The 13788-nt window shown below is 44.6% G+C and overlaps 1 protein-coding gene across 1 annotated transcript in view; it reads right to left on the minus strand.

The window, feature by feature from the left end:
* Nucleotides 1-1594: 1594 nt before the first annotated feature.
* SEC16B (SEC16 homolog B (S. cerevisiae)) overlaps nucleotides 1595-13788 on the minus strand; it is a 46027-nt gene continuing 33833 nt past the window's right edge. The window contains exons 20-27 of the mRNA XM_011962384.1: nucleotides 11661-11960; nucleotides 10743-10810; nucleotides 6304-6456; nucleotides 6033-6131; nucleotides 5517-5628; nucleotides 5310-5389; nucleotides 3356-3454; nucleotides 1595-2732 (exon numbers count right to left, since the gene is read on the minus strand). Of these exons, the coding sequence (XP_011817774.1) occupies nucleotides 2661-2732; nucleotides 3356-3454; nucleotides 5310-5389; nucleotides 5517-5628; nucleotides 6033-6131; nucleotides 6304-6456; nucleotides 10743-10810; nucleotides 11661-11960 (983 nt within the window). The 3' untranslated portion in view covers nucleotides 1595-2660. The remainder of the gene's footprint in view (nucleotides 2733-3355; nucleotides 3455-5309; nucleotides 5390-5516; nucleotides 5629-6032; nucleotides 6132-6303; nucleotides 6457-10742; nucleotides 10811-11660; nucleotides 11961-13788) is intronic.

The raw sequence follows: 13788 nt of genomic DNA on the forward strand, positions 1-13788 counted from the left end.
GAATTACCATAAACACCAAGAACCTCCTCCCTTTCTAGTGCATAGAAACCCTGACTCTTCCTCTTCACAAAGTATATTCATTGCTCTGTATTCCTTTGGCTGGGAGGTAACAAAACTCAGTGCTTGCTTTGTTGAGCATGACAGTAGCCACTGGTATTCCATGAATTCTCTTAACAGGAGGAGGACGAGAGGACACAGGCATCCGAGGTCTGCACCTTCCTCTTTGGTCTGCACTCTCTCCTCCCTAAAGTGCTTTATTTCTTGGACAGGACCTCCCCTACACCATTGTTCCCTTGGGCACAAAACCTCATGGCCTAATGTTGGTGTTAGAAGGGATGCAGGAAGAGAAACTGACTTGGCAATGACACATATTGAGAAGTATGTTTTAATCATCATCCCTGTCCTATACAGATATCAAGAACAAAAAAATCTATAGTCAGATCTGGTAGGCCCCAAAAAACAGTCAAGATATTATTAGATTGCAAATTAATAATAAAAGACACCATAATAAAGTACAGTTGAGCTTTGAACAATGCGGATATGATGGGCACTGAGCCCTGCAAAGTCAAAAATCCACATATGATTTTTTGACTCCCCGAAAACTCAACTACTGATAGCCCACTGTTGACTGGAAGCCTTACTGATAACATAAACAGTGTATTAACACATATTGTATATGTTATATGTATTATATACTGTATTCTTCAAGTAAGCTAGAGAAAAAAACATGATTAAGAAAATCATAAGAAAGAGAAAATATATGGGCTCTCCACTGAGTGAAAGTGGATCATCATAAAGGTCTTCATCCTCATAGTCTTCACATTCAGTAGGCTGAGGAGGAGGAAGAAAAGGGGTTGGTCTTACTGTCTTGGACAGGCAGAGGCAGAATAAAATCCAAGTACAAGTGGACACACACAGTTCAAACTCAGTTTGTTCAAGGGCCAACCATACTTAGCATATACCAGGCCCATTTCTAAGGGCCTGACTCATTTAATTTTTGCAATGTCCCTATAAGGCAGGTACTATGATTATTATCATCTTAATTTTATAGATGAGAAAACTGAAATACAAGACAGTGAGGTAACCTTGCCCAAGGTTACAGGGTGAGCTACAGATGAGCCAGGATGTAAGACTAGGCAGTATGGCTCCTGTGAAACTCACACACTAATGCCACAGCACCACCACTGGATGTCAGCATACCAAATTGAAGGAGCAGCAGCCTTTTAAGGAAAAAAGGGGAACAGCATTTACTGAGGGCCCTCCAGGTGCAAAACATTTATGCATACATTTTCTAATTTAATCTAAGAGGTTAAAACAACTTTTTATGGAACAAAATACACAATATTTAGTTTAGTTAGTAAAGTGACTGACTTGCATCAAAGGAGCTTTTTGTTCATATTTTTTAAATTGGAAAAATAATAACATTAAAGTAGACTTAGAAGTTAAGAGGATCTGTCCCTAGATTCTTCATTAACAAAGGGCTCTTTCCAGCTATTCACACTTGATCACACAATAAAATCATTATTAGAAAGACTTCAGGGAAGAGACCACCAATGTACTGTCTTCCTCTGCAAAAATCAGCCAGAGACAAGCATTTGCTATAAAATTATCTGGGTTTAATTATTATCAACATCAGAACTATAGAACATTAACGTACTAAACCTGTATTTACAATTACATGTACAAAAAAATGTTCTTTGTGAGGAGCAATTTTCAGCAAATCTGACGAACAGCAAGAGTCATTCCTATTTTGGGTTTGAAAAGAGAAATGGAAATTTCCAAGACGCCCCCCTCCTCCCTCTCACTCCAGTGACCCTCCGAACATCAATTTGCAAAGGCCTGAGGTAGAAAGGGAGGTATTAACAATATTAGGCACTCATTCTTCCCCTCTTATGAAAGGGATGAATTTTTAGGAACCGTTTTCCATCATTTATTATACTGATGTGCCATCCATCTGCATCATTAGGTTCAGTAGTTACCATGACAATATGATGCCTAGAGCAATCTAACTTGATAGCCACATGCCAGAATGTGAAAAAATAGGACCAGCTAAGAAAGTGAGAGAAATATAATTAATCTGAACCACATTAAAAAAAAAAAAAATGTGCACAAAACTAGGACCAAGAGGGAAACTGCTGAAGTATCACTGAAGAGGAAATTATAAAGGGCAGTAATAATCAAGTTTCAGTATAAAAACTTTGCTAAGTAGAGCTATGTATTGGTCTATACTAAGACAGGAAGAAGTCCAAGTTGGTCTAGAATATTGTTCTGAGCTCCTGCCCCTCCCCCGCTTCCCATTTCCTGCTACAGGGCCCTGTGGTCCCATCTTTGATTCTAGCTGTTAGGGCCCTAATTTCCCCAAGGCTCTCAAGCCACCACCATAAGTGCCACCACCATGTCACTCTGCTCATGTGCAGTCTGCTATTAGACCCAGACCTTCCACCTGATGAAATAATTTCCGGCATTCTGAAGCTAATCTTAAGAGACTGAATTGTGCTGTGTCTTGAGAGATCTTGTCCTCTTGCCTTCTAAGTGCCTGGTGGAGGCATTGGGCTGACACAAACCTCTTGAGGGTCCCAGTATGGTAGAGAGGGACTGGGAGATTGAGAAAAGGAGAGCAAGCAAAGTTGCAGAGATGAACGTGGGACGCGTGTTTATTCTCAGCATGGCTGAGTGGGATAGCGACGCTGAGCTAGGCGATTTGGCCGATTCAGGCTAGTGGCCATGGGCAGCTGGAAAAGAACAACAAATATTACACTGAGTACAGCCCCAAACATGACTCTGCCCGGGATTGATTGGATAGATGGAGCTAGGGCACCCTGAGCCTCTGTGTAGAACATTTCCCAAGGTTGTGTTCTAATTATCTACCTCCACCCAACACCGTCACCTAACTCTGGTGAAAAGAAATTGGATTTTATAAAGAGAGGAGGCCAAATGAGACATTAGCAGAGCTAAGTCTACCCAGTTTGCTGAGGAACAGGGAACTTAGCTTCTCTCAAAGTTTCCAATGATCCCTTTATCCCCAGGATAGACTGACAGTGCACCCACACTACTGATGCCAACACCGACTGTGTCTCCCACATCTCAAGAGCTATTAAAATTTAAATACGATATTAAGAGTAACTACATTTATTGACCATTTTCTGGGTTCCAGGCCCTTCATATACATATCTGTGAGCTAGCTACTACTGACCCCATTTTACAGATGCAGAAACTGAGACTTGGACAGTCTCAAGACTTTCCAATTGCTCAAGAATTCACATATCGTAAATGGCAAACTGGGATGATGAACCTAGGTCTTCTTAATCCAAAACCTGTGCTCCTGGCCAGCCCCTCCCCATGAGGGTTTCCTTACCTGAGGGACCTGAGATGGGTTGTAAAGAGGAACAGCCCCTTTTAAGGCAGGTGGAGGAAGCAGAACACCAGGGTTGGAACAGAGCTCAAAGGAAACACTCTGTGATAGAAAAGCACGGAAAATCCCATCAGTGCCCGCCTCCCAGATTCCAGAATGTTGAGGCTTTCAAGAAGCACATCAGGATTATTTGGTACTTTTCTCAGTGATTTCTCTGAGTTCCTTATCGACTCTCCAAAGGACATAAACAGAAATTTCTCAAAAGAAGAAATGGCCAATAAACAAATGAAAAAAATGTTCAACATCAATAATCTTCAGGGAAATGCAAATTAAAGCCACAATGAGATACCATCTCACTCCTGCAAAAATGACCATAACTAAAATGTGAAAAAATAATAGATGTTGGCACGGATGTGGGGAAAAGGGAACACTTCTACACTGCTGGTGGGAATGTAAATTAGTTCAACCTCTGTGAAAAACAGTATGAAGATTCCTTAAAGAGCTAAAAGTAGAACTACCATTCGATCTAGCAATCCCACTACCGGGTATTGGCCCAAATGAAAAGAAATCATTATTTGAAAAATACACTTGCACAAGTATGTTTATAGGAGCACAATTCACAATTACAAAATGTGGAACCAACCTAAGTACCCATCGACTAATGAGCACGTAAAGAAAATGTGGTACACATACACGATGGAATACACTCGGTCATTAAAATGAACAAAATAACGTCTTTCACAGTAACTTGGATGGAACCGGAGGCCATTATTCTAAGTGAAGTACACAGGAGTGGAAAACCAGGAACCACATGTTCTCACTTTTAAGTGGGGAGCTACGAGTACGTGAAGACATACAGAGTGACATAATGGACTTCAGAGACTCAGAAGGGGAAGGGTGGGAGGAGGGTCAGGGATTAAAAAAACTACACACTAGGTACAACCCACATCCATGCCAACACTGCTTGAGTGATGGGTGCAATAAAATGTCAGAATTCACCACTATATAATTGCTCTAGGTAACCAAAAACCACTTGGGCCCCAAAAGCTACTGAAATGTTTTAAAAGAGAACCGTATCAGAAGGATTTCTTAATAGAACTCAGGGAATCTCAAGCAAGCAAACATGGTTCAAGTGGACACATCCAACCCCTGGGTCTGGAGTGGCAATATTGACAAAAAGAAAAAGCCTCCATAAATTATACTGATACCATCATAAAAAGTAATATAACCTTCAAAAGGCCTAAAATTATACAAGTGTTATCTAACCAGGCTTAAAGAAATAAAAATGTTTTCCTAGCAATAGATATGAAATCCACACTAATGTGGACAACTCATCAAGAATTTATCATAGCCCTGGACAAGGTCTCCATTGAACTCTGCCTCTTCCTGGGACAGGTGAAAAGGCAATTCCCCAGGCTTCCCCTGAGGAAGCTGTTATAGGTTGAAATGTGTTCCCAGAAAAAAAAATCACGTGTTGAAGCCCTAGCCCCCAGTACCTCAGTAAACATATGTTTGGAGAAACATGAAAATACAACATTTGGAGATGGGGTCTTTAAAGAGGCAATTAACATAAATGGAGGTCATATTGGCAGCCCAATCCAGTATGACTGATGTCCCTATAAGAGGAAGAAATCTGAACACAGACATGCTCAGAAGAAAGGCCGTGTGAAGACATAGAAAGAAGATGGCCAGGCACAAGCCAAGGAAAGAGGTCTCAAAAGACACAACCCTGCTGAAACCTAGACCTCAGCTTTCAGCCTGCGGAACCGTGAGAAATTAGGTTTCTGTGGTCTGAGCCTCCATTCTGTGGTACTTTGCTATGATGACCTGAGCAAACTAACACAGCAGAGAAGCATTCCTCATGTTCCCCAGGAGTCAGCACCGTCCACACTGAAGGCTCAGTCCTCACACACAGGCATCTGCTGGGGTCCGAGGCTCCAGCCCAGGGGCTACTCACCTCAGGTCCAGACAAGCCTCCAACCCCAGCGCCCGCAGCTGCTCCCCCACTGGATGTGGATCCTCGGCCTTCACCCCCACCTGGAAAGCAATGAGTCAGAGCTGTTTCCTCTGCTCAGGACTGGGGGTCCCACTCCCAGAGGGCACCCCCACCCTTGGGAGCGCTGAGGGGACCACCCATAGCCCAGAGGACGCGAGGTAGCGGTACCTGTGCCCATGGAGAAGGCGCTAAGAGCTGGCAGAGGAGGGGACTCAGGGGAAGGTGTCAGTGAGAGGCCCAGGCCAGCCTGGTGGGGAGAAGATGCTCTGGGGGTCTCCCACTTTGTGGAGAAAGAAAGGCAGCATTGGCGACATTGGTGGTTAACAAATTCATGCCCACCCACTTGCGTTCCCACACTCAGGATGGCGGCCTTGCCGCAAACTGCTGCTGGGTACTTCCCAAAACCCCCTCTCCTCATCCCACTCTTCTGCTCGGTAATCCACACTAGCTCCCTACTGCTGACCCTCTAAAGTTACATTTCTCCATCCCAACTTTTTAAAGCTTTTATAATCTGCCTTGCCCCCACAGGACCAATTCATTTCCCACCATCTTCTGTCACAAAACCTCTGTCTCGTGTGGCCTGGGGTAGAGTCAGGTGCCAGCTCTGGGAGCTCCTAGGTGCTAAGACAGCTCCCTCTGAAAGACCCACAGAGAGAGGCATCCTCTCCCTTCCACAGAGCCTACCTCAGAGTCAGGGCTGTCCGAGGAGTCCTCCTCTCCAGAGGGAGATGCGTTCTTGGTGGGCTTCGATCGAAACCAGCTGAACCAGCCAAACCCTGAGCTCTGGAAGGGGAAGAGGACATTTTATGACCTGCAGGTTTGCTTCTCCCCCTGACTATGAGGTTAACCCGCCCCCATGTGACAGTCAGAGCCCAGACTTCCAAGTCTGCACCACCCTTAAGGAAGGGAATGGCAGGGGGAGGAAAGCCGGGGAGAGAAGAACAAGTCTCTCCACCTTTGTATGCTCCTTCCCATCTCCGAGCTTGCCTCTCCGGGCAGTATTTTGGGGAGAGTTTTTATCAGCCTCATCAGAGGACTCCTCCTCATCCTCCTTGGCTGAATTGGTGGAACTCTCAGAAATACTTGGTGCTCTGGCAGCCAGTGGTGTCTGGAATTAAAGAAAGAACCCACATTTGCATGGCACTTGACAGGTTACCAAACACATTTGCATGTACTCCCTCACCTGACCTGCTCAGAAGCAGTAGGATTGTCTCTCAGAATCATATTGTACTGAAGAGAAAGGAAGGCTTAGCCATGAAAAATGACTTGCTGAAGGTCGCAGGATAAAGTCAGAGCCCGAGCCCATGTTATCCCTAATCTTACCGACCTTCGTCTGTGGTGCCACCTCTCCAGAAACATACAGTTTTCAGAACTATGCCAAGGCCTGGAGCAGAGGTTATGGACTGCTACTGCTGGAGATGAAGAGGGCCAGAAAACACCCCACAGAGGCCCACAAGCACCCCCAAAGAAAACAGAGAATGTAGCAACCACCAAACATAACTTGTCTTAGAGCTCATTTCCTAACAGACTTGCTCAAGATCAACTGTGAACATATGCACCAGAGGGGGGTAAAATACACCCACATCCCTTTACATTAACTTTTTTTGTATTGTGGTAAGATAGACACAAAATAAATTTTGCCATTTTAACTATTTTTAAATGTGCAATTCAGTGGCAGTAAGTATACACACAGTGTCGTACAACCATCACCACTAGCCGTCTCCGGAAGTTTTTCATCATCCCCATTCCATAACTCCCCATTTGCCCCTCCCCCAGGCCCTGGTCACTGCCATTCCACTTCTGTCTCTGAGTTTGCCTATTCCATGTGTCCCACATAGGTGAAGTCATATGACATATTGCCCTTTTCTGTAATATTTACATTTTTTACTCTCAATAAAACACAATTGATACAAACCTTAGGAAATACTTTGGCAAAATAAAGAAAAAAACTTTATTTTTTATTCAAATGCATATAGTGTTGACTTTGTGCCTGGCACTGTTCTAAGGGCTTTATATGTAGTGATGCATTTAATCCTTACAATAGTCCTGTGAGCTAGGTGCTATTATCTCATTTTATATATGAGAAAACTAAGGCACAGGAAGGTGAAGCAACCTGTCTCGGGTCACCCAGCTCGTAAATGGCACAGCAAAGGCTAAATAAAGGTAGGCTGTCTGGCTTTCCTTCTAGGAATTCCTCCTAAGTGAATGATTCAAGACATAGACAAGGGCTTATATACTAGGATGCCCAGCACTGTGTGATATATATGAGTGAGAAAAGGAAGGAGGAATGGAGGGAGGGAGGGGAAAGGATACAACACTCATAATGATTAACGACAACACGGGAATAATCTACCAGAATGCGAGCTCCTTACTGTGGTCATGGAGGCCCCGTAAGCTTGCCTCTGCTGCCCTCCAGCCTTGTTTCTCAGCTCTCCTCCCTACTGCTCCCCACTCTCAGGGCACAGTGGCTCCCTTGATCTCCCTTAACTACACCAAGGGAGCCACTGCAGGGCCTCCAGTCCTGCTGTTTCTCTGCCTCGAACGCCTTTCCGCTAGATATTCACCTGGCTCATTTCCATGCTCCATCCTCATCTCCACTTGAAGGCCTCCTCAGTGACACCTTCCTTGGCCACTCCTCTGAAGTGAGATGCCTGGCACGTATACTTGTCTATGTTTAGTCACTTCCACTAGACTTGAGTGCCTGAGGGAAGGCTTGGGCTGACGTGCTGATGCCTCCCCAGCCCCTGTGACAGGGCCTGGCACATTGTAGGAACTCAGTGAATATTTTGAATAAATGAATGAATAGCACTACTTTCATAAAATTAATTTTGCCATGCCAATATTAAAAATTATATTTATGGGGGGCACCAAGATGGCCGAATAGGAACAGCTGCAGCCTCCAGCTCCCAACGTGAGCAACACAGAAGATGGGTGATTTCTGCATTTCCAACTGAGCCTCCGCTGCTGATACCCAGGCAAACAGGGTCTGGAGTGGACTTCAAGCAAACTCCAACAGACCTGCAGCTGAGGGTCCTGACTGTTAGAAGGAAAACTAACAAACAGAAAGGACGTCCACACCAAAACCCCATCTGTACGTCACCATCATCAAAGACCAAAGGTAGATAAAACCACAAAGATAGGGAAAAAGCAGTGCAGAAAAGCTGAAAATTCAAAAAATCAGAGTGCCTCACCCCCTCCAAAGGAGCATAGCTCCTTGCCAGCAATGGAACAAAGCTGGACGGAGAATGACTTTGACAAGTTGAGAGAAGAAGGCTTCAGTCAGTCAAACTTCTCAGAGCTACAGGAGGAACTATAAACCCAGTGCAAAGAAACTAAAAACCTTGAAAAAAGATTTGACGAATGGATAACTAGGATAACCAATGCAGAGAAGTCCATAAACGACCTGATAGAGATGAAAACCATGATATGAGAACTACGTGACAAATGCACAAGCTTCAGTAACCAACTTGATCAACTGGAAGAAAGAATATCAGTGATTGAAGATCAAATGAATGAAATGAAGCAAGAAGAGAAGTTTAGAGAAAAAAGAGTAAAAAGAAATGAACAAAGCCTCCAAGAAATATGGGATTATGTGAAAAGATCAAATCTACATCTGATAGGTGTACCTGAAAGTGACGGGGAGAATGCAACCAAGCTGAAAAACACTCTGCAGGATATCATCCAGGAGAAATTCCCCAACCTAGCAAGGTAGGCCAACATTCAAACTCAGGAAATACAGAGAACGCCACAAAGATACTCCTCGAGAAGAGCAACTCCAAGACACATAATTGTCAGATTCACCAAAGCTGAAATGAAGGAAAAAATGTTAAGGGCAGCCAGAGATAAAGGTCGGGTTACCCACAAAGGGAAGCCCATCAGACTAACAGCAGATCTCTCGGGACAAACTCTCCAAGCCAGAAGAGAGTGGGGGCCAATATTCAACATTCTTAAAGAAAAGAATTTTCAACCCAGAATTTCATATCCAGCCAAACTAAGTTTCATAAGAGAAGGAGAAATAAAATCCTTTACAGACAAGCAAATGCTTAGAGATTTTGTCACCACCAGGCCTGCCCTACAAGAGCTCCTGAAGGAAGCACTAAACATGAAAAGGAACAACCATTCCATGTTGGAATGTACCAGCCATTGCAAAAACATGCCAAAATGTAAAGACCATCGATGCTAGGAAGAAACTGCATCAACTAACAAGCAAAATAACCAGCTAACATCATAATGACAGGATCAAGTTCACACATAACAATATTAACCTTAAATGTAAAAGGGCTAAATAGTCCAATTAAAAGACACAGACTGGCAAATTGGATAAAGAGTCAAGACCCATCAGTTTGCTGTATTCAGGAGACCCGTCTCACATGCAGAGACACACATAGGCTCAAAATAAAGGGATGGAGGAAGATCTACCAAGCAAATGGAAAACAAAAAAAGGCAGGGTTTGCAATCCTAGTCTCTGATAAAACAGACTTTAAACCAACAAAGATCAAAAGAGACAAAGAAGGCCATTACATAATGGTGAAGGGATCAATTCAACAAGAAGAGTTAACTATCCTAAATATATATATATATATATATACAGACATACATATATGTGTGTATACATATGCATATACAGAAAAATAGTGTAAGAAAAGAAAAACACTTTGACTGTTGGATTGAGTGATATTTGATTCTTTATATGATACTTCACTTTTAGATTTTTCTATAACAATAATGTACTACTTTTCAGTCAGGAAAAAAAAAAAAAAACAGAAAACCATAGAAGTTTGTTAAGACCTGTACCCCTGTTTTTCTACTTTTAAAAGTTATAGGATGTAACCCTCCAACCAGGAGAAGCTGAAGAACACCTTAGGTTTGGGACCAACGCTGCCCATTGCTGAGGGCAGGGGTGTGTTCAATCAGAGCTAGAGAGAATGATTCATCAGACATGGTCACCTCCAGGACCTTAGAGCCTAACTGAGGAGAAAAGACAGAGGCAGGCACTGTCACAGCTACCACAGATCTTTCTTTGAAATAAAGCCAGGTAAAAATTAAAACAAGGAAATATCAACAGTCTTCCATGGCAGGACAGGGTATGGCAAGCACTTTGTGCAGCACTGAGAAGATGTCAGAGGTAACAGAGATCTGAGAGGCCAAAACAAACCAGCTCAGTTGCTCCCTCTCACCCCGTGGACACAGGTTGGTGGGGTTGAGTGTAAACAAGAACACAGCCTCCCGCCCAGCTCCCAGGAGTTGGTATAGGAAGAGGCATGGCAAGATGTGGAAGAGAAAGCTGCTGCAACGCTGAGGAGGAGCTTGCATGTGGCCAAGAAACCAGGGCAACTGGTAAAAACCAGAAGCGTCTGAGTGGGCAGTGGTATCTTTTATGCGATGTGCTCTCACCTGTGGTTTGGAAATGACCTCTTGGCCATCAGGAGGCTGGGAGGTTTCTTGAGACACTGTGTTCTCTCCTGAGTCACAAACAGAAATGGAAATAGCAATGGGAAGTTGTGCTTTTCCCATCTATCCTGAAGAAGAGTAACTGGGACACAATCAGCTTTCTTAACTGCAGCAGAAGCTCCAAGTCCATAAGCCCAAGCCAATCACAGCAAATACAAAGAACGCTCACATGGCTCAGCTCAATACCAGCCACCCCAGGACATGCTATTCAACTCATCCTCTACTTCCACAGCCACTCTCCAGGAATCTTGCAAATCAGAGCAACATCAAGCGAGGTCACAGGGATCCTCCACCACCTTCCTCTCCATCTGAGCCTTCATCTTGGACACGACCTAATCCTGGAAGGTCTAAGATCTAATCATTCTAGGTGACTTCCAGCATCTCCCTGGCATCACTCAGCATTGCTCACCCATACTTAGCCCTTGTTGTCGAAGGTCTGATGAGCCTGAAAAAACTCAGGACCAAGACAGACACATGGGTTTCTGCTGGAGACCCTGATAGTAAGCTTTTGGGTGCAGGATGATTGGAGAAAGAGAACTTGGCCTCTATTTCTCCATCCTGTAATCTCTCTCCTAGAAACTGTGTAATCATTTGGATGGCAGGTATGGCTCCATTTGCCCTGCTGTACCCAGTGGAGAGATGGACCAGGCTGGAAGACAGCAATCTCCTTCAGATATATGCAAAGCACCAGTATAGTGGCTGAAAACTAGCAGGCCCTCAGTAACAGGCACATACCCCTGCATCTGTGTCTTTCCCAGCTCCAACCCAACCTCCTCTGACTGGTCCCAGCACCTCCCTTTCCTGTTTCCTCCCTACCCAGACCCTATACTCAACGTGGCCACCCTAGCTGCCAGGTCTTACCAGGGCCCAGGTATGTCTGCAGCGGTTCCTCCCAGACTGTTCCTCCAGGGGCCTCTGTCACTGCCACGCTGCTGCCAGTTCCTGGTAGGTGGATCTCAGCAACTGAGTAAAGAGGCATTGGTGCCCCTGTCTGCCCTGCACCCCCTCCTGCTGGGTAGGAGCTGGGCTGGAGAGGGAGGGGCTGCTGTGGGCTGGGCTGGGGCAGGCAGGTCTGCTCAAGCGTCAGCCACAGAGCTGAGCGGTACCCAGGGGCTTCAGAGTAGCCTTGACATCCAGAAAAGTCCTGGTAGAAAGTGTCTTCTAAGGACATAGAACGAAGGTAAAGAAGTGAGACCTGAAATGTGGCATTTGCATACTGATCACACCAGAAACATTCCTGCTCATGTCTTCTTTGGAAAGCAGTCACAAGGACAAGCTATCGAATGCGGCTTCCAGTAATGTGATGACAAGTAAAACACAGAGTGATGGTAACACCCTCATTGCTGTTTACAGAATTGTTTCCTTCACTAGTGTACCCTAAAAATAAAATCCTAAGCCCCTCCATTGACTTAACAGACCCCCTCTTGGATAAGGGGACCCCAGAAAAACCTTAAAAACTGAGTTCCCAGCCATGACAGGATGGGAGGTGAGACACCCCTCATTGCACCCCCTCTCTTTTGTAGTTCAGACACAACTGACCAGCATTAATGTTAAAATCGAGATCTTAAGACTAACAGATCTTACGGCTTGGTGGCCATAAGATACCAAATTATACATAGAACCTAAAGCCCTGCCAGGCAACGGTTAAGTCCCGCACCTTCAGAATAAACTGTGTTCTCATGGCCACGAGGTTTTTTTCTCTAGCAGCTCAGCAAGCACTGGCCTTGAGATGAGCAATGTTAGAACAATTACAACTCATTCCGCTCGCAAATGCTGACTAAATGAGCCTCTGTTCCATCAGCCATAACCACAGCTTTGATTGGACAAGACTGATTTCAGTAAATTTCTCCAGATAAGAAGACCACTAACCATGAACTGGGTCTAGCCAGTTTACAGAGGGTCCCCACTTGAGTGCTTCTGTGTCCCGAAAAGACCTTTTGACAGGCAAGGCCTAACTGTAATATGCTTAAAGGATAAGTCTCCACCCCAAGGTGAATATGAGTCGTGTGTTACATGCATCTTAGCTCATTAGGCATGTGTGAGGACCTCCTTCGTGAACAGTCACAGCTCCTCCTATAACCTGTTAAATATGTATGTTTGATCAACCCATTCAACTTAAATTTTTATCTTACCTCTCCTTCCCTCAAAGTGCCTGGCTATACTTCCCAGCCTGTGGGATGGCCACCTTGCAGGCTGGAACCCTTTGTAAGAAATAAAGTCTCCTTTCCCAATGTACACATTGTATGACCTTTTTTTTAAGTTAACACTATCTTGTATGATCTCTGAGCCTCTAGCCAGTGGGTTGGGAGGGCTGAAATTACCATCCTATCTAACTCCACATCTTTTTAATTTTTGATAAATTATTTCTTCTTTAAGGACTTCCTAATGGACTTGGGTATTTAAAACTTAGAAAGCTTCCAGCTAAAAACCCAAACCAGATCACAGAAATCATGGCTTTGTTCTTAAAGAATCAGAGTACATTTGCCCTGGAAAAGACCTGACTGGTAACATAAACTAAGGTGTGGACCTATAACATGATTGGTCACAGGACTGGCATGCGTGGCCGACCCGCCTGCTCCATTGGACACCAGGAGCCAGGGCTGTGGAGAAGCAACATCTACAGGCACCCAGCCTAGCTCTCCTCCACCCCCCACCTTTACAGATCCTGCTACAAAGTGAGAAACAGAAGCCAAGGCCTGCCCTGCCCTCCCTTCCCTTTGCTCATGCCTGAGGAAGGACACAGGGCTGGGAAGAGACGAGGGCCCTTTACTGACCCTACTGCTGGGGGAACTTGGGGAAAGAGTACAGAGTTAACCAGGGATATGGTGCCTGCCAACCCACCACTGGGAAGCATCCCAAAGGAAGAGTAGAGATGCCGTGAAAACATTGAAACATACTTATTCCACAGTCATGTGGCAATTGCCAGCTCAAAACTCTTAAGGACTTTCGACATCCCCAACACTAACATGTGATACCGATGAACCACAAT

This window comes from Colobus angolensis, unplaced genomic scaffold (assembly GCF_000951035.1).
Source record: "Colobus angolensis palliatus isolate OR3802 unplaced genomic scaffold, Cang.pa_1.0 Scaffold59, whole genome shotgun sequence".
Classification (NCBI taxonomy): Eukaryota; Metazoa; Chordata; class Mammalia; order Primates; family Cercopithecidae; genus Colobus; species Colobus angolensis.